At 46.5% G+C, this 22243-nt stretch overlaps 1 protein-coding gene across 2 annotated transcripts in view; it reads left to right on the top strand.

Moving 5' to 3' along the window:
• Positions 1 to 22243, top strand: part of Ccdc91 (coiled-coil domain containing 91) — a 194140-nt gene that overhangs the window by 39107 nt on the left and 132790 nt on the right. The window contains exons 2-3 of one of the 2 annotated variants that reach the window (XM_057786769.1): positions 2744 to 2787; positions 6370 to 6448. In XM_057786769.1, coding sequence (XP_057642752.1) covers positions 2758 to 2787; positions 6370 to 6448 — 109 coding nt within the window. In that variant the 5' untranslated portion in view covers positions 2744 to 2757. Of the gene's footprint in view, positions 1 to 2740; positions 2788 to 6369; positions 6449 to 22243 lie in introns of those variants that run through there. The other variant, XM_057786777.1, reaches the window with a different exon arrangement.

The following is a 22243-nucleotide window of genomic DNA, read 5'->3' as shown; positions in this document are numbered from 1 at the left end:
GTCTTGGTCCCTGAACTAACTATTGGAGCTTTGACTTAGAGTCTCCTCACTCAGTGACTTAGGTGTCGTTCGGTGTTGGCATATCCCGGGGCTCCTTGCTGTTTTAATGGCAATAACACAAAATTGCCAAAATGCTTTACAAAGCCTCATCACTGTGTGCGTAGCTAAAACCAAGGCTGTGTCAGAATCCACAAAGAGCCTCTACTATTTCCTCCCTAGAAATTATTTCTTAAGCCGGGCAGTGGTGGCACATGCCTGTAATTCCAGCACTCGAGAGGCAGAGGCAGGAGGATCTCTGTGAGTTCTAGGTCAGCCTGGTCTACAAGAGCTAGTTCCAGGGAAGGCTCCAAAGCTACAGAGAAACCCTCTTTCGAAAAACCAAAAAAAAAAAAAAAAAAAAAAAATACTTCTTAATCACTAATTTTTGAGCCAGGCTCTCTTGCTGAAGCCAGAGCTGGACAATTGAGGCTATTCTAGTGGGCACCTCGGTCTGGGGTTCCCTGTCTCTGCCTCCCAAGTGCTGAGATTACAGAAGGACTTTCACATCTGCTTTGCTTTTCTGTGAATTCTAGGAACCTAAACAATGGTGCATATACTTGTGTGGCAAATGTCTTACCTATTAGCTGTTTCTCTGACCCCTGTAAAATTGAGTTTTTAAAGCCAGTGCTGTTGAGGCCAGGCATGGTGGTGCACACCTTTAATTCCAACACTCAGGAGGCAGAGGCAGGTAGAGCTCTTTGTGAATCTCAAGACAGCCTGGTCTACAAAGCAAGTTCCAGGCCAGTTAGGGCTACATAGTGAGAGCCTGTTTCTAAAACACACACACACACACACACACACACACACACACACACACACACACACACAATCAGCAGCAAAGAGCATCTGTTGTCTTCCTTCTCTTACATATTCAAAAGGAAACTGTCATAGGGTTTGAATCCAAATTATTTGGAGAAAGGCTATGACTTTAAAATAGTGTCTCTGTAGCGCCATACCTTAAGCTATCTAGAACACATTTATTTACTGATAAATAAAATATGTGACTACTTTTTTGACAGTATAGAGGAGGAACCCTGTCTTGTCTCATCCGGTGTGTAGGAGTTGCTGGTACCCAGAGTGTAAGTGGTCACCATTCTGCTGTTTTGCACAGCTCAATCAGAATTTGGGAATCTGCCCCCTTACCACAGGCGAACACGCTGTATGCTTGTGTTGTCGGCTCCCTGGCACCCTTCCCGTCCCGTCCCGTGTCAGGATGTGCCTTGTGAAAACACAGGAGCATTAACTCCAAGTACGCCAGTCTTTAGAATGAGCACCCGAGCGCAGTGTTCACAGATGCTAAGGAGAGTTTCTAATTGGCTCTGGAGTTTGTGGTGCCCACATGAAGAGGCAGCTGAGTGTTTACAGTTTAACTGTTGGTTATTAGGGTGCCTGTTGTTTCCTCCCGTAGTTTCTCCTCTTCAGTTGAGACATGATTAATGTGACGTCATTTCAAACTGACTGCCATCGACAATTCTTAGAAGTCTGGTCTGTATTTTTTAGGTGCTGCCTATAGATGGCTGGCACAGCTTTAGTTTCTGAGTTTATAAAGAGAAGCACATCTTTTGGGAAATGTCGCTGCACTGTGAGGCCGTGAGCCAACGGTGGCAGCATTGCTGTCCCCACTGTGTTAGCAGTTCCAGAACTCAGTGCCATTTATAAAACTCTTATTTCCGTCCACGAACATTCTTTATGTTTTCTACTCTTTGTGAAATGAGTTTGCTTGGCTTAGTGAAAACAGTCTGTGATTAGCATATTTCTTTGTTGTGACTTTTTGAAGGGTGGAGTTTTCTTGATGGAGTAGTTGGTAAGTGTTTCTCAAGAGGCCCAGCATGGCTGCTGGCGCCCTGGATGGAGCCAAAGCCCTGTCTGCCTTCCTGTTCTCAGTTGTAGGGAAAGAGCATTTAACTAGGTAGGATTCAGGCTTTCTCCTTCCTGCTGTGAGCCAGAGCCTAGGTGCTAAGCCTTGACCCTTGACCCCTCTGTAATGTTCTTAGGAAGAAGCACAGCACAGACTTTGCTGCAACTTCTCTCTCTCCTGCCTCCGGAGTGAAGGTGTGAAGGATCCAGGGTATTCTCGTGTTTTCTGCCTTGTCTCGTGAACACACGACTTGATTTACCTTGACCAGCCAGTAACTTGCTCCACATTTTTCCAGAAGTGCAAAGCAGTTTCAGCTAAAAATACACATATCAAATGCTCCAGAAGTCGTGGCCACAGCTCAAAAATGCTGATCAATTTTGAAAATCTAACTCAGCCCGGCCATGAAACCGAGGGAAGAACCTTTGTGGTGGGGACAGATTTCCAAAAATTCACCACAGTCCTGTTCTTAACTGGAGTTTGTGCTGATGCTGCCAGACAGCTGAGGAGTAGATTCGGAAAGCAGGAAGCATTACCAAGGGGGCCTAGCGCCACTTTGGGAAAAGCAAATTAAAATGTAAAAGAATATTTTTCCACTCCTGGAGTCTCAACAGAAAATGGCAAGATGCATGGTTACTGAAAACGTTCCAGAAATTGCTAATTTTGCCAGAAAGTAAAAGCCAATTACCAGCTGTTTTTTTACGTGATTAAGAAACGCACCCATAGAGTTTAAGAAAGCCTTTCATGATCCAAACGAAACAGCTTTAATTTACAGCTCAGGAGTGTGTGTTCCTGTAGGTCCCAGGGGTGCTCCACGCTGTGGCTCATCTCGATTGCTCTGTGTTTCAGGTGCCGCGGGAAGCATGGACGATGACGACTTCGGCGGCTTTGAGGTGTGTGTTGTCTGCTTGGCTCCGGGTGACGTAACCCACTGCAGAAATGCGTTTGCGCCCATTGTTTCCTGGTCTGTTCTCTGTGTGTGTGCCTGCTGCTGCGTGGGCCACGCGAGTGCCTGCAGCCCAGAGCATGACCACGTGGGTCTCCTCTTTGATCCTGTCCACTATATTTTTTAAAGACAGGGTCTTTCACTGTCTGGAACTTCAGTAGGCTATGCTTCCTGGCTAGCCTCAGGGTCGAGTTTCCTAGCACTGGGATTACAGACACATGCCACCATGCCCAGTGGTCCTGTAAGGCAAACAGTTGGTGAACTGAGCTATTGTCCCAACCTTCGTGATCTACTCCTACTCAGCCTGAAACAGAGGCTGAAATCAAGGAAAATGAAGAGGAGTTAGCCACCCAGACACTGAGATGGGTTCTTACTGAAGCATTGATCTTGCCATGGTTTAAATCGAGGTAATTAATGTGGCTAGCGATTGCAGGAAGAGTCCAGCGTCCAGCAGAGGGTGGGGACATAGCTGTCAGATCACGTCCAGTGAGAGCCCTACTACCACAGCCCTGCTCCCGTCTGCGTGATGGAGCGAGGATGCCCTGTGTGAGACACAGACCTCCAGGGTTGCTGGTCAGTGCTGTGCTGCAGGCTGTGCTCTCAGGTTTGGGGGGACGTTTGTTAAGCTGGCGCTGTCAGCTGAAAATGGAGTGTCTTTTTCTTGGTCCTTTTTAGTGTGTGTTCGTTTTATTGGAATAGTTTATAACCCAGTTATTTTTACAGAGCCAGTGTAGTCTAGCAGGAAAATCTCTGGATTAAGAGTCAAATGCCAGGGCTCAAGTCTTAGAACCTCCCACAGGAGGACTCTCTATTCCTTTTTTTAAAAGTCATTCACCTAGTTTGGACATGGTAAAAAGAGAACTGTACGAGTTACGGAGTGTAATTAATGTGAATGGGAGAAGCGCGGGTTACTTGGGAAGAATATGTGGTTCTTTTTAGCAGGAAGTCGTTTTCCTTCTGCCTTTCGGAGCTACCAGTGTGCAGGCAGGCAGTGTAGACAACCGTGTTCTCCATGTGCTACTACTACAGACACATGTCCATGTGCAAACAACTACTATAGACACACATGTTCTCCATGTGCAGACAACTACTCTAGACACACATGTTCTCCATGTGCAACTGCTGTAGACACACATGTTCTCCATGTGCAGACAACTGCTGTAGACACACATGTTCTCCATGTGCAGACAACTGCTGTAGACACACATGTTCTCCATGTGCAGACAACTACTCTAGACACACATGTTCTCCATGTGTAGACAACTGCTGTAGACACACGTTTTCCATGTGCAGACAACTGCTGTAGACACACATGTTCTCCATGTGCAGACAACTACTATAGACACACATGTTCTCCATGTGCAACTACTATAGACACACATGCTCTCCATGTGCAGACAACTACTATAGACACACGTTCTCCATGTGCAACTACTATAGACACACATGTTCTCCATGTGCAACTGTTGAAATAGGAGCGGCCGGGCTGCGTCCCCGGCACCCGGCCGCCCGCATGGCTACCTTATGCCCCGAAATAATTACACGGAAACTGTATTCTTTTAATCACTGCCTGGCCCATTAGTTTTAGCCTCTTATTGGCTAGCTCTTACATATTGATCTAACCCATTTTTAATATTTTGTGTAGCCCCACAAGCTGGCTTACCAGGGAGGATCTTAACCTGCGTCTGTCTGGAGTGGGAAAATCATGGCGACTCCCTTACTCGGCTTCTTTCTCCCAACATTCTGTCTGTTTACTCCACCCACCTAAGGGCTGGCCTATAAATGGGCCTAGGCAGTTTCTTTATTATTTAACCAATGACCTTCCTCCATCATGCAACTACTATAGACACACATGTTCTCCATGTGCAAACAACTACTATAGACACACATGTTCTCCATGTGCAACTACTATAGACACACATGCTCTCCATGTGCAGACAACTACTATAGACACACATGTTCTCCATGTGCAGACAACTACTCTAGACACACATGTTCTCCATGTGTAGACAACTGCTGTAGACACACGTTTTCCATGTGCAGACAACTACTGTAGACACACATGTTCTCCATGTGCAGACAACTACTATAGACACACATGTTCTCCATGTGCAACTACTATAGACACACATGCTCTCCATGTGCAGACAACTACTATAGACACACATGTTCTCCATGTGCAGACAACTACTATAGACACACATGTTCTCCATGTGTAGACAACTGCTGTAGACACATGTTTTCCATGTGCAGACAACTGCTGTAGACACACATGCTCTCCATGTGCAGACAACTACTATAGACACACATGTTCTCCATGTGCAGACAACTGCTGTAGACATACATGTTCTCCCTATCTAGGCAGCCAGTGTAGAAATGTGTTTTGTATGTGCAGGCAGTCAGTGTAGACATACATGCATTCCATGTTCCATCCCAACCTGGTTTTTAAAAATATCACTTGAGTGTGTCATGCTCTTGTTTTAATAGTTTGTGTGTTGACTCTAATTTATGTTAAATGGAACGTTTACAATTTGCTAGTTTTCCATTGATAGAGGACAAGGTGTGTTTCATACTATCACGGGGCTGCCATGGTGCTTGGAAGCTATATTTAAGGGTCCCATCCAACCATATCCTTGTGTCTAAACCATAAGAGATCCATAGAAAAGTCAAAGTTGGTTGTTGCTTTCGCAAGTGACAATTGAACTCAGTATCCCTTCGGTTTGTCAGTCTTGTCAACACGAGACCCGGCGTTAACGGGCAGTTTCATGTGTTCACCAGACGTGCTCACTCTGCAGTTCCGCTGTGGAAGAGAGGAAGGTCTTCTCATTTTCACAGCCAGTGGACAGCACAGCCTTATCCTCTGTCCCCCGCAGCCTGTGTCCTTTGACTTTTGAGTTGTCTGGAACTCAGTGCAGAATGGGAATTAAAATGATGAAATCGTGACTCTGATTTCAGTAATAATCTTGTTAATAGTTACCTGAGAGACAGAAACCTTGGGCGCTCCCTCTGTGAGCCTTGTCTTTAGTAACCGCCACCAATCAGGAGAGCCATTCATGGAGGATGCTGGCTTTTGTCATTCTCTAGTGTTTAGTGCCTGAGAGACCTTAGTTATTGTTCAAGAAGACAGGTTCACTGCTCTTTCAGATTAGCCTCTAAGTTGTATGCTAATTTAAAGATTTGCTCAGTCTGTTTTTAAGGAAATTTTTGTGTGGTTGGATAAATGTGGTGAGTTAAATCAGAATAGGTGATGGGAAGTTCACAGTGAAGACATTATGAAAGATACATAAAATGAACATGACAGTGACAGGACGTTGTTGGGATGAGGAAGGGGCCGTTTACCGGGGACCTGGGACCTGGGCACTGTAAGCGGGGAGTAGTGCAGGGGTAGAGCAGGGAGGTGGTGGCAGTCAGTGGGTGTTCAGAGAGAGTGAGTGAGTGGCCTGTGGCAGAAGCATACCTGTGGGCGGGTGTGTGACTGCTGGCACAAAGTACAGCCCTTTAGGTCTTTTCATGTGGTCTTGTCTTACAGGCTGCAGAGACCTTTGATGGTGAACACAGTGGAAACCAAGCAATGTCCCCTGCTGTCCCCTGGGCCACTTTTCCTGCAGGTACTACTACTACTTGATCACTGGATTCTTTTTTTCCCGTATTTAAAGTGATTTTTGCTGTTTTTAAAACCCATTTCTCAAGTTTTTTTGTTTTATTTTTTTTTTTTGATCTGAAAAATATAGTGTCCTAGATTTACTCTGAATCCAAATTTTCTTTTTCTCAAAGTCTGAATTGCATTGTACAGTCTGTGCTAGCTGGAGGCTGGCTGTAAAAGGGGATGAGGAGCACTGACTCTTACAACACATATCGCTCAATGTTACCTTGGTGTAGGAAGGTGTCAAGATGCTTCCTGGGTCATCTGTGCATGACAGGCTCCATTTTGCGTCTTAATTTGTGATGCCTATTGCTGTTCATATACAACAGTTTCTTTTAATGAGACATTCACGATTACTACAAATTAAAAATATTTTTAAAAATGTTCACTATCCTACCCATCTTGAGATGCACATCACATTTGCTCTGGGACCCCATCTTACGCTGTCAGATGCTCATCCTCAGAAAACGATGATGGAGACGCTGGAGGGGAGATGAGGGAGGAGGAATACTGTCAGTGTGTGTATGGTCTAGAAAACAGTGGTGGGATGTAGCGATGTTTGTTTGTTACCTAACCAAGCTTGCCTGAAGATCAGAGTGCAGAGCTAAGCCACTAGTTAGCCACAGGGCTGGTTGGTGGTGGTACACATCTTGCCTCTCAGCACTTGGGAGATGGAGACAAGCGGATCTCAGTGATGTCGAGGCTTGTCCAGTCTATGAAGCGAGTTCCAGGACAATTAGTATTGTTATACAGAGAAACCCTGTCTTGAACCCAGATATAACTGCAGTTGGATACTGTAGGGGCGAGAGGAAAGAGGAACTCTTAGCTGCTGCTGGGGGGGACGTCGGTTTGAAGGTTTCTCAGAAAAGTACAAATGGAACCACCATATTCCCCCGGCCACTCCCGGGCACATGCCTTAAAGGCTTGGTGTTTCACTGCCGAGATCCACACATCCATATAAGATGCTGTAGCTTGGTGGGTTGGTTTGGGCGCTCACAACCAGGGAATGGAAGAGGTAGAAGAGGCAGAATTCTGTGAGGTGGTGGGGAAAGGCCCCTTCAGTGCCTGGACATGAGAGGCAGTTTCCAAGAAGCTCTTGTCCCTGGTGTCAGAGACTGTAGACTGCTGAGCCAGAGACTTCTGTCTTCCCGCTTCTCTCCTTCCGTCCTTTCCCCAGAAAAGCCTTAGATCTGAGGATGGCATTCTTCTAGTTTCCTTATCGGTTTGCAGAAATGGCATTAGTAGGCCTGGCTACAGGCAGACCTTCGCTGTGGCCATCTCCCTCTGGCTGCTGTTGCTGCTGCTGCTGGATACAGGCTTCCTGATTTATCTGCATTTCCAGGAGGGTGGTATGAGTGGGTGACTAGGGATGACATCCACCCCAGACCTGTCTATAATCTATACAGACAATACGTTTTTCAGGAGAATGTCTTGGAAAATAACTCAAATATTTGGTTTAAGTTTTAGGTATTTTGGGGAAGATGGGAAGGTTCATTTTCAAGGTCAAGGCAAGACTTTGGTTAAGCAGCGGTTGTAAGGTTTGTTACCCTAGTGCGTGTACAGCCTCAAGACAGGGCCAGATGCCGATTTCTAAACACACTGGGGATAATTAATGTCTCTCTTGACATCTTTGGGGCTCCAGTACCTCAGGATGTGTCTTCTACACAGGTGCTCACGGACAGGCAGCACTGACGGTGGGATGGATGAGCGGTAAGATGTGTACCGTACCCTCTGTGCACACCCTCTGCCCCATCCTCCTCATTCCTGTGCAGCCTCTGACCATCGTGGCTCCTTTTCTTGTGACCACATAGCTGATAAGAGATGACTTAACGGGGGAGGGTTTATTTTGGTCCATGATTCGGGGGATACAGCCTGTCATGCTGACAGGAGCGGGAGGCAGCTGTTCTATTGCATCCAGAGGTAAGAAGCAGAGAACCATGAAGGCTGATGTCCAGCTCTTCCTCTGTGTTCAGCCTTGAGACATTCGTGCATGTGGTGGCCCCATTCTATCCTGCCCTGTCCTACACACAGAATGAGTTTTCCTTCCTTTGTTAAACCTCTCTGGGAACTCCCTCACCCAGAAATGTGTCTCCTCAGAGATTCTACATCTAGCCCGGTTGACAGCGAAGATTATCACATAACCTCAAGTGCATAATTGTACTTATGTTATGGCATGGATGAAGTAATTGAAGATGGTGACCATTCCTGCAGCCCACAGCATTGCTGTCATTCCAGGGAGAGCTGGCCTTGGGGAAATGCTACCTTCCTTGGGACCATTTTCTAGTTCTGTTGTGATACCTGAAACACCGTCATAATGCCATTTTGTTCCTCCTGCTCTGTGCTTGGTGTATCCTAATTCATATTTGAAAATGGTGATTCAGTTTGCCATCTTGTTCCTCCTGCTCGGTGCTTGGTGCATTCTAATTCGTATTTGAAGGTGGTGATGAAGCTTGCCATCTTTCTTATCCTAATGTATAGGTTAGTACTGTGTCTTGTACAGCTGACACCGGTGACCTTCCCTCTCCCTTCCCCTTCATGGGTGGTCACTCAGGCTGGTTGCTGTGCCTGGCTTACCCCGATCAGTACAGTGCCCTCAGGTTTCATTCTTGTTCATCATCTGACACAGTTTCCTTTTTCTTTAATCCTAATATCCCAGTTTTTATTTATTTTTATGGACACTTGGGTTCCTTTTGCCTTTGGCTATTTTGAATGGTGATACCGTGAGGATAGTTGTTAGGTGATTTTAAACTGTGATCTCATGTGTGACATCTTTACATGCCTATTATAGTCTTTTTAGGGCAGGAAATAGGTTTGAATCTTTTGGAATTAGAACCACTAAGGTAGTGATACCTTGAGCCACTGCTCTGTGATTCTTGATGACTGCTGAGTAGATTTACTGCAGTTATCTCTTCTTGGTTATTTTCAGTCCAAGGTGAATAATTAAGTAATCTTAATGATAAGATATAACATCAGAAAACTCAACTTTGCTTCAAAAATATATCAGCCTTGGAAACCTTCAGTAATTGCTAAGAGCTGGATGTGTGTGTTTTTGAGGTAAGTGTTCTAAGGACGTTCAGTTCAGACGTATGACCTGGAAGTGGTGATTGATGGGAGTAGTCACAGGGCTGTGACCCGGATCAGCGAGTAAAACACCCATCCCCTGACAGCTGAGTTCCACCTCCAGAGCCCCAGTAAGAGCAGAGGACCAGCGCGTGCAGTGTCCCGACACGCCGTCCGCATGCACACGTTCACGATGGGATCTGTTTCTAAAGAGTGGCCACAGATGCTCAGAAGCACCCAGCCTTTATTTTGCTGAGCTTTTCTCATGTCTCCCTGGTTTCCCTGCGTGACAGAGACAGATTTCCTGCACGTTAGAGCACAGTGTAGTTCAGTGCAGGTTCAGGAGCAATGATGGTTGCATCTGGGTCCTGGGCTTCATGGATCACTTCTGGAAAACCGTTCAGGACTTGCGTGATGGATATTATAACAACATTCAAAGTGGCTATGAGTTTTAGATAAGTTAAATTTTTTTTTGCTAAGAAATCTTGTTTTATGAAATTAAGAAATAATTATTTTTTATAATGTCTATAAAAGGAATACTGTTCTCCTTTTATTTCCCTGAAATTAATGTTTGCCTGCTGATAGACATGTGCAGGTGAACGCATAAGTGTGAAAGCTTGTATATATGTGGAGACCCTGGGATTGGAGTCTCCCTTGACTGCCCCATATGGTGATGCCTTCCCTGTGGAGTCCCTGGGATTGGAATCTCCTTCGACTACTCCCTGTGGTGATGTCTTTCTTGTAGAGACCCTGGGATTGGAGTCTCCCTCTACTACCCCCTGTGGTGATGTCTTCCCTGTGGAGACCCAGGAATTGAAGTCTCCCTCGACTGCCCTGTGTGGTGATGCCTTCCCTGCACCTGCTTTACCCCTGTGTCAGTTATGCTTGCCCCTCCCTTCCCTTCTGCCCCTCCCCTGTGCTCTTGAGACAGAAAGAAGGGCTCATCTGTACTTGACTTTGTCAGTTCTTAATACTTCATTGGGCATCTGTATATGCCTTCCTTCCTTCCTTCCTTTCTTTCTTTCTTTTTGATTTTTTTTTTTTAAATTGTGCCTCTCCTGGTAGCAGAGCCAGAGTTTTAAAATTCATGGAATTTATTGAGGTTATTTCCTTGTTCACTGTGGACTCACTCCTCTGCCGTAGATGCAGAAGGCGCTTGCAGCGCCGGGCACCCAGGTCTGTGAGTTGCGGACTGGAAGCTGTTGCTAGGAGGATGGAGCGTTTCCCCAGATGGTTTTTTTTTTGGGGGGTTGGCAGACCTTCTGCCCCCAATGTGAGCTTCAAGTCCTTGATAGTGGCTGCTTACAGTGAGTGCTGGGTCAGGACGTGTTACAAAGCCATTTTATACAATGTGGGTGGCACAGTTTTAAAAGGCAAAGGAAAAAAAAGACTGTTCACTTTTTGCCTTTGACCGACAAGTGTAAGTTGTGTAGAGGGCGAGGTGGGAGGCAGAAACCTTGAGCACTGTCCTCCCCAATAATGCCTCCGAGCACTGTCCTCCCCAGTAATGCCTCCGAGCACTGTCCTCCCCAATAATGCCTCCGAGTTCCTTGCCGCTCTTCACAGACCACATTAGAATTCAGTGACCATCAAAGGGAAAACAAGTGGTCCGGATAGATACTCTAATCCAAATTAGCTCCTTCAAAACAGCTTATAAAGAGGGCAGACTAAACTGTCTGTCACAAGCCAGCCCTGCAGAAGGAATGATGGGAATTGGACCAGCAGATGCTGAGGGAACGACTTAGATGTGGTTCCTCCGCATCTGGAGCTATTTGCATACAAAGCCAACAGGAAAGCTCAAACATTCCTCCCAAGACCTTGGCAGAGGGGAACCTGGAAGACAGATGCTTTTTTGATTTCATGGTTCAGTCTTTCCGTTCTCCATTCTCCCGGCCAGAAAAGCCTAGGACAGCAAATTGGTCGTCCTGTTAATCCCCTGCCTCTCTCCACCTGCTCTCCCAGGGGGCTCAAGACCCGAGCATACACATTTCTTTGTGTATTTTCTTAAGTGCGGTTTGCACGTTTTTCACGTGGTAGTAAGAAGCACAAGATTCAAAGTGACTCCTTGCTCGCTCAGTGCCTGTGTCTTACAGGCAGTGTAGCCAGCCTGGCAGGTGACATTTTCAAGAGACTCATGTCTCAGTCAGACTAAGACTGGTGAAGTAATGGGCCCCAAAGAAATGAGATTTTTCCTGAAAGTTCATGCTGAGAGGAGGAAAAAATGAGCCACTTGTTCTCTGGAAAGAGATTTCACAGTTCTGACAACTCCTCAGACCACCTGACAGACAGACTGGAGCCCAGGGGTGAGCGGTGGGCGGAGCCACACCTTCATCAGCACTGCTGAGCTGTCCTTTCCTGAGCCCTCTTCCCAGTGTGACCCCGTTGAATAATGTTCTCTTTTCTGTGTTTTACTTTTAACTTGACTCCGAATTGCCCTCCTTAGTGAGGATGTGTGGCTGGCCTGATTTCAGGGATAGTTTTGACCCCCACACTGGATGACAGTAGTGTGGAAAACATTTAAAACTCTCTCTACTTCCTGCTTCCTAACCATTTAGAGATTCTTGTGAGATCAGGCTCTGAGCTTTCTTTTCTTTTTCGTTTATTTTGTGTATGTATGGGTTTATTGCCTACATATATGTCCGTGTTCCATATGAGTTCACGGTGCCTGTGTAGGCAAGGCGGAGCATCAGGTCTCTTGGGACTGGAATTAGAGAAAGCTGTCAACTGCCATGAGGTTCTGGGGATCTTCCTCTGGAAGAGCAGCCAGTGCCCTTAACTGTTGACCACCGCAGACCGTGGATTATCGTTGTATTGTAATTCGCTATCTGAGGGAAGGTTGCCATATGCTTTCCTTTTGCTACTTAATGCATTTTCTTCTCAGGCCAAGGCTGTTCATGTACCTTTCTGCTTGTGATGTCAGGCCAGTCTCCTTAAATCGCACGAGGAAGACAGCTCTGTAGAGCTGTGAAGCTGGTCCTGCAGTAGCATGCTTGGTCTTCTGTGTGGCTCACGCCTTGGTTAATGTGTACAGCAGGAAATAGACCAACTTTGAGGATGTGCTCTGCCGTGCGGCTGTGACTACCCTAGTTGAGTTTGTTTCCTGTTGCCATGGTAAACATCATGACGAAGATGTAGCATCTTGTGGAGGAGAGGTTGTTGTCTTACGGTTGTAGTCCATTGAGAGATGTCAGGGCAGGAATCTGAGGCGGGAGCTGAAGCAGAGACCACGGAGGAAGACTGCTGCTGATCTGCTCCCCTGCCTTGCTCGGCTGGCTACCCCTGTGCAGTCTAGCATTGACGCTACCCTCAGTAGGCTGGGCCCTCGTACACCAGTTAACAATTAGGAACATGACCCATAGACATGCTCTGAAAAAATCCAGCAGGGGATTTCCCAGTCAAGGGTCCCTCTTCCAAGGGTGTCAAGTTGACAACCGAAGCAGACTATGGCAGTGACCCTTGGTCTCCAGCTGTCTGTGGCTGCTCTGAAATTCTGTCAGACAGTGTGTAAATGGAAATGCCAGGCGACCTTTGAGCTCTCAGCTTATTGTTTTATTCTTTTTCTTGTTATAGCTCTGTAATTTACAAAGCTTATTCTAGATGACTTGGGGTACCTGGTTTAAACTACATGGGCCAAGTGATAAGACACTAATGTCACGACTGTATTCTTTCCAAACAGATGTACACTTGTAATACAAGTGCTACTGCGGAAACTCCTAATACTTAAGAGAAAGTGGTCCTGTTTTATATATTTTAATTTTCACATCGGGTCCAAAGCTGCTGTTGTGGATTCTAGAGACCAGGACTGACCATTGCAGCGACAGAATCATCTCCTTCCTCACATTCTTTGTTTCCACACTCTTGGCCTCTTACAAGCCTAGCTATAGATAGATAGAAACGGTAAGTTTTCTGTAGTGGGAATTCTTAAGGAGTGAGTGAGAGGAGAGGGAGGTGTGAGGCCGTCTGGCAGGGGTGCCCTGCACAGCCGTCAGGGCCTAGCGTGGTTATTCTTAGTTGTCAACTTGATCACATCTGGAAGGAGCTACAACTAGAAAGGGAAAGAACACCTCTGGGGTATTTTTTGCCCTGTGTGAAGTGGGCGGATCCGCTTCTAGTCCGGGCCTTCGAGGTAGGAAAACACTCCCCTTTAATCCAGATCTTGGACGCATCTTTAATCAGTGCCACGCCCTCTGCTAGAAGCCTATATAAGGACACGCAAGAAGGAAGCTTCTCTTCTTTACCTGGCCAGCAAGGCCATGCCTTCACTGCTTTAAGCCTGCTTCTTTGGGATTCCAGCTGAGACATTGGTCTTGTAGACTGAACAAGTCCTGGATTCGCAGACTTTCTGTTCACTGTCAGCCATTGTTGGGTTAGCTGAACCTCAGCCTGTAAGTCATGGTGATCAATGCCCTAGAAAGAGAGATTCATTCTCTGAGTCCTGCACTCTGACAGGACCCCAGCTCTCCATCGTTATCCCGTGTGCTCGCTGTCTTTGCTGATGTGGGTTTAAATCAACTCTCACTTTGTGCCACAAGGTTGAGTTTTCAGGCTCCTCTTGCTTCCCCTCAGGTCTCAGAGCTTCCTGTTCACTCTTCCTTGTTCCTGGCCCTTCCACTGGCAAGCTGGCCTTATTTCTCGAGGTTCTGGAATCCTACAAACCATCCCTGTCTCCTCAGTATGTCCCGCATCTCCTGTCCCACATTCTGTCTGCTCTGTGTGACTGTCCTGCATCCCATCCATCAGTTGTTGGCCAAGTGGGGTAGCCCCTTTGGTTTCTCGACTTCTGCTCACCGCCCCAGCACAGCCACCAATCATCATGCTGCTGCCAGGTGACCACGGCCACTCCTACCTGCACCCATGCTGGTTTTCCGTGAGGGCTCAGTGGGCTGGGACTTACATCTGTGTGTTTGTTGTTTGTGGGCTTTTATTTTAAAGTCTTTTTTCCTTTCATTTTTGTGGATTCTAAAATACTGAAGTAGAAGACTTTTAGCTAATGATTGGTGATTATAATTTGACCTATTTTTATGATATTCCTCTGAGTGTTTTAGTAACCTGTGCAGTGTATTCAAGGCTTGTACCTATAATTACCATGTTCTTCTGAATAAATCATATAAAATATGCAGTTACAAAATCTCACTTGATTTAAGTATCGCTATTAGGCCTAATAGAAGCCTTTTGATCTCACTTTTGACTTCTGTATTAATTTGCTTGATACTCTTGCCTTGTAGCTCATAACTACTAAGTTTTTTTCTTATTAAAGCTTGGCTCATGTGAAGAGGGGAATCATTTCACGTAACTTCTGAAGCTGGGCTTGATGGCACAGGCCTAGAATCTCAGCTGCTCCAGAGGGCAACGAAGGAGCATCCTGAGTTCAAGGCCAATCTGGGCAACTTAGCGAGACCCTGTCTCAAAAAGTGGAAAGAGGGCTCAGCATGTAGCCCAGTGGCTGGGCACTGACCAGGCATATGCGGGGAGCCCATTTCACCCCATTCCTAACCTGAAAGTTCCCTTCTTTAGACTAACATGGAAAATAGGTTGATCTCCCTCCCTCCCTCCCTCCCTCCCTCCCTCCCTCCCTCCCTCCCTCCCTCCCTCCCTCCCTCCCTCCCTCCCTCTCTCTCTTCCCCTTCTCTTTCTTTCTGTGAATCGAATGAAGTCTAGTTTTACTGTCTATAACTTCAGATAGATTGTTTTGGCTAACTGGACCATGTAAAGTAATTTTAGGATAAACAACACAGAACTTGCCTAGTATACTAAGAAAATAGGCAGGGATATGTGTGTAGATATGTGTGTGTTTGAACTGTGGAGAAATAATGAAAATTTACCCAGGCTTCATTCTGCAGAAGTGTTTACTGTGGACAGTTTGAAGTTTCAGCCATTCTATGCCTAAATAGTAGTAAGACGTTATTCTGGAGTTGGCATGCATGCTGTAGTGCTCACACACATCACACACACACATCACACACACACACGTCAGTGTCACACCCGCACCACACACACACACACGTCAGTGTCACACCCGCACCACACACACACATGTCAGAGTCACACCCACACCCGCATCACACACACACACACACGTCAGAGTCACACCCACACCCGCATCACACCACACACACATGTCAGAGTCACACCCACACCCGCATCACACCACACACACACACACATCAGTGTCACACCCACACCCATACCACACCCACATCACACACGTCAGTGTCACACACACCTGCATCACATCACACACATACACACACACACACACACACGCTGCTTACATTTTTGTGAGAGGTTCTGTCAGATTGGAGAAGATGCCACTTGAGCTGTAACTGACATCTCAGGCTGGAGAGAGCACTGTGGTCAGGGTCAGCGGGCATTGTCCAGCCGTGTTTATTAGCAAGGACCCCAGCAGACTCAAAGGCTGCTGCTTCTAACATTCTCTTAAAACTAAGCACTGAATGCCATTTGTTTTCAGTCAGAGGAAGTTGTTGCCGATAGAATCATCAGTTCATTTATTGAGTAAGCGTTCAGTGACTTCACCAGGTAGGTGCTCCTGATGTAAACAGTGTTTGCTTTCCTGGGGTGTGTTGATGGTGCTTACAGGTTTTACTCTGGCCTTTCTAGATTCTTGCTGGTTCTTTGCCAGTTTGAAGCAAGGGTCCCCACATTTGATCCTAGGTTGTGTTCGGCACAGGTGGACAGTGAGGAACTGAGAAGAGACCTTTTGTCTGCCTTATGGAGCATGTGCTGGTAAAACAGGCCTAGATTAAATAAATGTTCATGAAGTGCTGCTGGGTTATAGAACTAGTGGAGCTTCAAGGCAGGAACAAGAATCGGGGAAGCCCATCAGGATGGAGAAGAAGGGTGTGGGGCTGCACTAGATGAGGGCTGTTTCTCTTCAGATGCAGAGCCCATCAGTTCAGGGTGAGCAGGGCGAGACTTTGTTGCGGAGAGAGGCAGCCTGGCCACTTTCATTTATTATGTGCCCTTCATATTTAATCTGATGTAAAACTTGTCCTTTGAGTTATTTGTATTTTGCTTTCTCTTTTCATCTTTCACTGACCCCAACCTCCTCCTGTCCTCTGCTCCTCCCCCTCCTGTCCTCTGCTCCTCCCCCTCCTGTCCTCTCCTCTTCCCCATCCCCTCCTCTGTTCTCAGGTCCCACTTTTCCACTTTTGGGATGAAGTGTCTGATGCTTCCTACTCCAATTGCTTCTCTTCCTCTTTTCCTTCTTTTCTTCCCCCTTTCCCGACCGTGACTGCTGTTTGCAAGACAGGCTCTCCTCTCCCTGCTTTCAGGTCACATTCACCTTGAGCTCCAAGTGGGTGAACCAAGTATGTGGCTAGTTCCTATTTGTTTCCTTTGTGCACACTAGGGCCTGAAAATCAAATTGAGGTTTACAGAAACTGACAAAATTTGTTCATCTCTCTTTGTTTATTCCTTTGCTTAGATTTTTGTCGACTTAAATGCTTTCTGTTTTGCTGGGTACCAGCTTTCTGTTTACTGGAAAGAAAAACAAGAGAACCCTCTACCAGTCTGCTGCTGCCTGACTGCGTTGATTTTGCTGGAAGGGAAGAGGTGCTGCTGTGGAAAGAAAGAGAGTTTCTCTGCTCAGCCCCGGGCGTGAGTCTCAGCCACGCCATTGTGTGTCTGCCTGCAGCTCACTGTGTCCGCAGACCTTGCGGATTTTAAGTTCACATCTCTTGGTTGTGTTTAAGAACTTTCCATCTTCCTGAAACAAATTAATATCAGTCCTCTGCTTAAAGGGATTGTATCGTATGGGTTTACCCTTCTGTTCTGAAGAAGAGGCTTTCCTGTTCTAGGAGAACACCATGGTGTGAATGGCTTGGGGTGAGCACAGCTCCTGTCTTCTGTAGTGAGGGGGACACAGTGGTGTGAATCCCTTGTGAACATAGCTCCTGGCTTCTGTAGTAAGGAGGACACTGTGGTGTGAATTCCTTGTGGTGAACATAGCTCCTGGCTTCTGTAGTAAGGAGGACACTGTGGTGTGAATTCCTTGTGGTGAACATAGCTCCTGGCTTCTGTAGTAAGGAGGACACTGTGGTGTGAATTCCTTGTGGTGAACATAGCTCCTGGCTTCTGTAGTAAGGAGGACACTGTGGTGTGAATTCCTTGTGGTGAACATAGCTCCTGGCTTCTGTAGTGAGGGGGACACTGTGGTGTGAATTCCTTGTGGTGAACATAGCTCCTGGCTTCTGTAGTAAGGAGGACACTGTGGTGTGAATTCCTTGTGGTGAACATAGCTCCTGGCTTCTGTAGTAAGGAGGACACTGCAGTGTGAATTTTTCTTTTCAGCAAAGTTTCTTTCCTTTCCCTGCTCCCACTAGATTCCCTGTACACACCCTGGGTCACCTGAGCATGGCTGAGGGTGCACTGTGACCTTGGCCTTGCTCAGTTTGATGACAAAGTCACCATAGACCTCCTCAGTCTTGGCAAGTTAATTTTAGTTTTCCTCAAAATGTGCATTTTCAAAGTTTGAAAGTACAGAAATTTAGCTGGCTGAATTTGCTTAGAAAAGCAGTAAAGCATTCATTGTTTACCTGTTAAAAATGCTGCTGCAGGCTTTTGTACTGGGGCAGGCTCTGTAGCACGGCCCGTGCTCGAAGCCCTTCTGCGCAGGTTGAAATTTATACGGGAATTTATATTTTAGAGGACCACGTACATCTCTTATGAATGTCATTTAGAGAAATTTCAGCTTTTTGTTTTAGAATTGTAATTTTGTAATTGTTTCACTTAGCTGCTAGATTTACTGGAATTTCGGGTTCAGAGCTGCATCTCAGTTTCCCTTAAGCTAATTAAAGCTGCATTTCAAGCCTGTGTCTCACAGCCATGGCTGCTCCTATTTGTAAGTAATATTAACATTTCTCTGCAAGTTCATGCAGACTCTAGATATTACAATTATTAATATTTTCAACCAAAAAAGCCAGCATCGAAATACATTTTTACCTGACTGAGCCAAACACTTCTTTTCTCTGTAGTAATCGAGCCCTTTTGAGTTCTTTATGCCACACGGACTTTCTGTGGGGAGCACAGCCCTTGGGGTGGTGTCGTAGCGTGACTCCTGGTTAGCTCGGTTGTTTCCGTGCAGCAGACACGAACTGTAGCCTCGTGGCAGTATCAGTTGCTTTTCTGTTTCTTGTCTTAGCCCCTTGTTTCCATCTCTGCTACGCTCCTGTCCACAGAGCATCTCATCTACAGTCGCTGACTCCTGCACCCCAGCTTTTTGTCTTCAGGCTTCATATGGGGTTCAGTATACGTCTGTGTTCTGTGTGGCGGCACCATGTGTCTGAGTGTACTCACTGTCACGCTTGCTGTTCTGATGGCTCAGAATTGCAGTCAGGCCCATAGCACAGTCCTGGCGTCTTCCTGCATCTGGATTCTGTTCTGGCTCTCTCGCCTTCTGGAATGTTGTGCATCTCTGCAGTGCACCTCACTCACACCTTTCTTGGTCGAAACCTAGTCAGTGTCCTTTGTGAACTGAAACTTCCCCATGCCCATGCCCCGCCTCCCTGTGCACGGGTCAGCCTGGGGAAGGCCCTTCCCTGTGTTCCTCCCTGATTTTCCTGTTGTATTTTGTGCTGTCAACTAAGTTACAGTTAACACGCCAAACCCTGCTTCCCTCTGCCTCCCCGGCTCCCTCACCCCATAACTCCCTTTATCTTCCTCTTGAAGAATTGTCTTTTAGCGTTTTTCCTTGACCCTTCTACTTTTTACATGTGCTTGTTTCTGTGTGTGTGTAGCACAGGGCCTGTAGAGGTCAGAGGACACCTTGTGAGACTTGATTCTCTCCTCGTACCACAGAACTTGCCAGGCTCGGAGGCGGTTCCTCTACATGCTGAGCCTTCTTGGCATGCTTCCGACTCCTGTTTCTGTCTTCTTCAATAAGTTGCTGCCTATGCCATCTTGAGAGCTCGTGGGTTTGCGAGTGAGGTAGCCGATTCCTGTAAAGAGAAGCTTGGCTGCTTATAGACTCGTGGAGGAATTCGTGAAGTGTCTCTGGCCCGGCAGAGAACACACACTGGATGCAAATTGGCTGACTTCACCTGTGTGTTTCCCAGCCCCTGGTGATGGTCAGATCTCGTGAAGTGTCTCAGGTCTGATATAGGACACACACACTGGATACAAATCGGCTGACTTTACCCGCGTGTTACCCAGCCCTGGGTGACATCGGATCCCCGGTTCCTTCACAGCCGCAGGAGAGAAATGCAAAGCTGCCACAGCTGTGCAGTGTCCGCTTCCCTTGTGACTCTTGGAATGATCACACAAGGAGGAGTCTCTCTGCAGCAGACCTCTATCTAGGAACCTGTAGAATGGTCTCAGTTGCCTGGTTCCCTTCCAGCCTCGGGCAGGTCTTGGGTGAACTGATAGTTTTGCTTTATGAAAAGCTTGTAAGAGCTTCTGTTCTTTTTCTCTATGAACCTTCACGGTGCTGGATGGAAAAGCTTTTGTCCTGGGCTTTTTCTTGGGCCACCAACCAGCTCTTAGTTGTGAATGCTTTTTACCTTAGGCTCATTTCTGACCAGCTTTCTTTAAATTAAATCTACGTTTTGTCTTGGGGCTTTTTACTTTACTTTCTGTACGTCCGACTCTGTCTGCTGACTGGTGACTGCCTAGGCTGACTGGCCCTGGGCTTTTTCTCCCTCACTCTCTTCTCCTTTTTGTTTTTCTGATCTTAGATTTCTCCTCCTATTCATTCTCTCTGCCCACCAGCCCTACCTACCCCTCTCCTGCCGTGCTGTTGACCAGTCAGTTCTTTATTAGACCAATCAGGTGTCTTAGGCAGGCAAGGAGAAACAGCAACACATCTTTTCATAATTAAACCAATGTAGTGTAAATAAATGCAATACACTTTTACACAGTTACAGTAATATTCCATAGCATATATGTACTTAAACGTTTATATCACACACACGCAGATACACAGATGTTTCAATATTCAGTTCTACACTTTCATCTATACCAATTGTTCTCAACATTCCTAATGCTCTGACCCTTTAATTAAGTTCCACATGCTGTGGTGCCTTCCAACTGTAAAATTATTTTCATTGCTCCTTCATAACTAATTTTGCTGCTGTTATGAATCCTTATGGAAATTCCTCTGTGTTGAAGGAGCTGCAGGCTGCGTTCCTGCCACCCAGCTCCCGACTGCCTGGCTAGCTTATGCCCCGAAATAACAACACTCAAATTGTATTCATTTAAACACTGCTTGGCCCATTAGCTCTAGCCCTTACTGGCTAATTCTCATATCCCGATCAACCCATCTCTAATAATCTGTGTAGCACCAGTCTTACCGGGGAAGATTCAGCATGTCTGACCTGGCGGCTTGCTTCATCGCGTCTGCCCTGGAGAGCAGTGGCATGGCATCTGTCTGAGGCGTCTTACCTCACTTCCTCTTCCTCCCAGCATTCTGTTCTGTGTTACTCCACCCACCTATGTTCTAACCTATCAGGGCCAAGCAGTTTCTTTATTAATTAACCAATGACCTTCCTCCATCACCTCTGTTTTCTGATGGTCTTAGGCAGCCACTGAGGAAGGCTAAGAACCTCTGATCTTCACGTTTAAGGCTTGAGCTAAAACACCGCGCGCCTCTGCCCTTTTCAGAAGTTTATTTACCACCTTTATTTGGGTTGTTGTTAGGAATATGAAGAAGGGTGTATGGGTGCAAGTCCTTGGAGACGGTACATCTCCAAATGCGTTTCTTTCATAGCTCTGTCTCAGGAAACACTGACACTCTCAGGCTGCCATTATTTCAGCAATCTGAATGTGGACCAGAACTCAGTGTGTATTTGTCCTTCTCAGGTCTGACCTCTGCCTGATCCCCCACATGGAGAGATATTTATCCTTCTCTTGCCTGCCTGATCCCCCACACGGAGAGAGAGCTGCAAGAAAGGAGCGAGAAATCCACACTTACGCCTTATCCTTCTCCCATGGTTGTCTCATCAGTTTGGTTTTCCATTGTTCCTTGTCCTCTTTTCTTCCCTCCGCCTCCTCCTCTTCTCTCAGTGTTTATTTACTGTGACTTTCTCGCACTGAAGGTGTTCAGTGACAGCCTGTGTCCCAAAGTAAAGTGTGTTAGTGCCTCACCTTACAGTAGGATTGGGGTTTGTCCTAGCTAGCTTTAGTTGAGAAATTCTTTCCATCAGATTGGCTGGTGGGGCTCTCTGGAGTGTTTCTTGGTTAGTGATTGATGTTGTAGGAGGACCTAGCCCACTGTGTGTTGCACCATTTCTGGGCACATGGGCCCAGGTTGAGTAAGTCAGAGGAGTCAGTATGCAGCCTTCTCCCTGTGGCTTGGCCTCTGTGTCAGCCAGCAAATCCTTTCCTCCCCAGATTGCTTTTAGTTATGTGTTGCTGTTAGCTCTTTACTCTTTTGGCTTTTTGGGGATCCCGCCATCCAGCTCCCAAATTAATCACACACGGAGTCTTACTCTTATGAATGCCCAGCCTTAGCTTGGCTTCTTTCTAGCTTTCCTTAAATTATCCTGACTCCTTTTGCCTCTGGGCTTTTTCCTTTTCTTACGTCTGTATATCTTACATCAACTTTTACTCTGTGACTGGCCGTGGTGCCTGGTGTCCTCCTCCCCCTGTCCTCATGGCACTACTTCTCCATCCAGATTTCTCCTTCTATTTGCCCTCTCTGCCTACCAGCCTCGCCTAGCCTTTCTCCTGCCTCGCTACTGGCCGT

This window comes from Chionomys nivalis, chromosome 1, assembly GCF_950005125.1.
Source record: "Chionomys nivalis chromosome 1, mChiNiv1.1, whole genome shotgun sequence".
NCBI lineage: Eukaryota > Metazoa > Chordata > Mammalia > Rodentia > Cricetidae > Chionomys > Chionomys nivalis.
The sequence above is the reverse complement of the archived record's forward strand: the minus strand, read 5'-3'. Positions and strand labels throughout refer to the sequence as shown.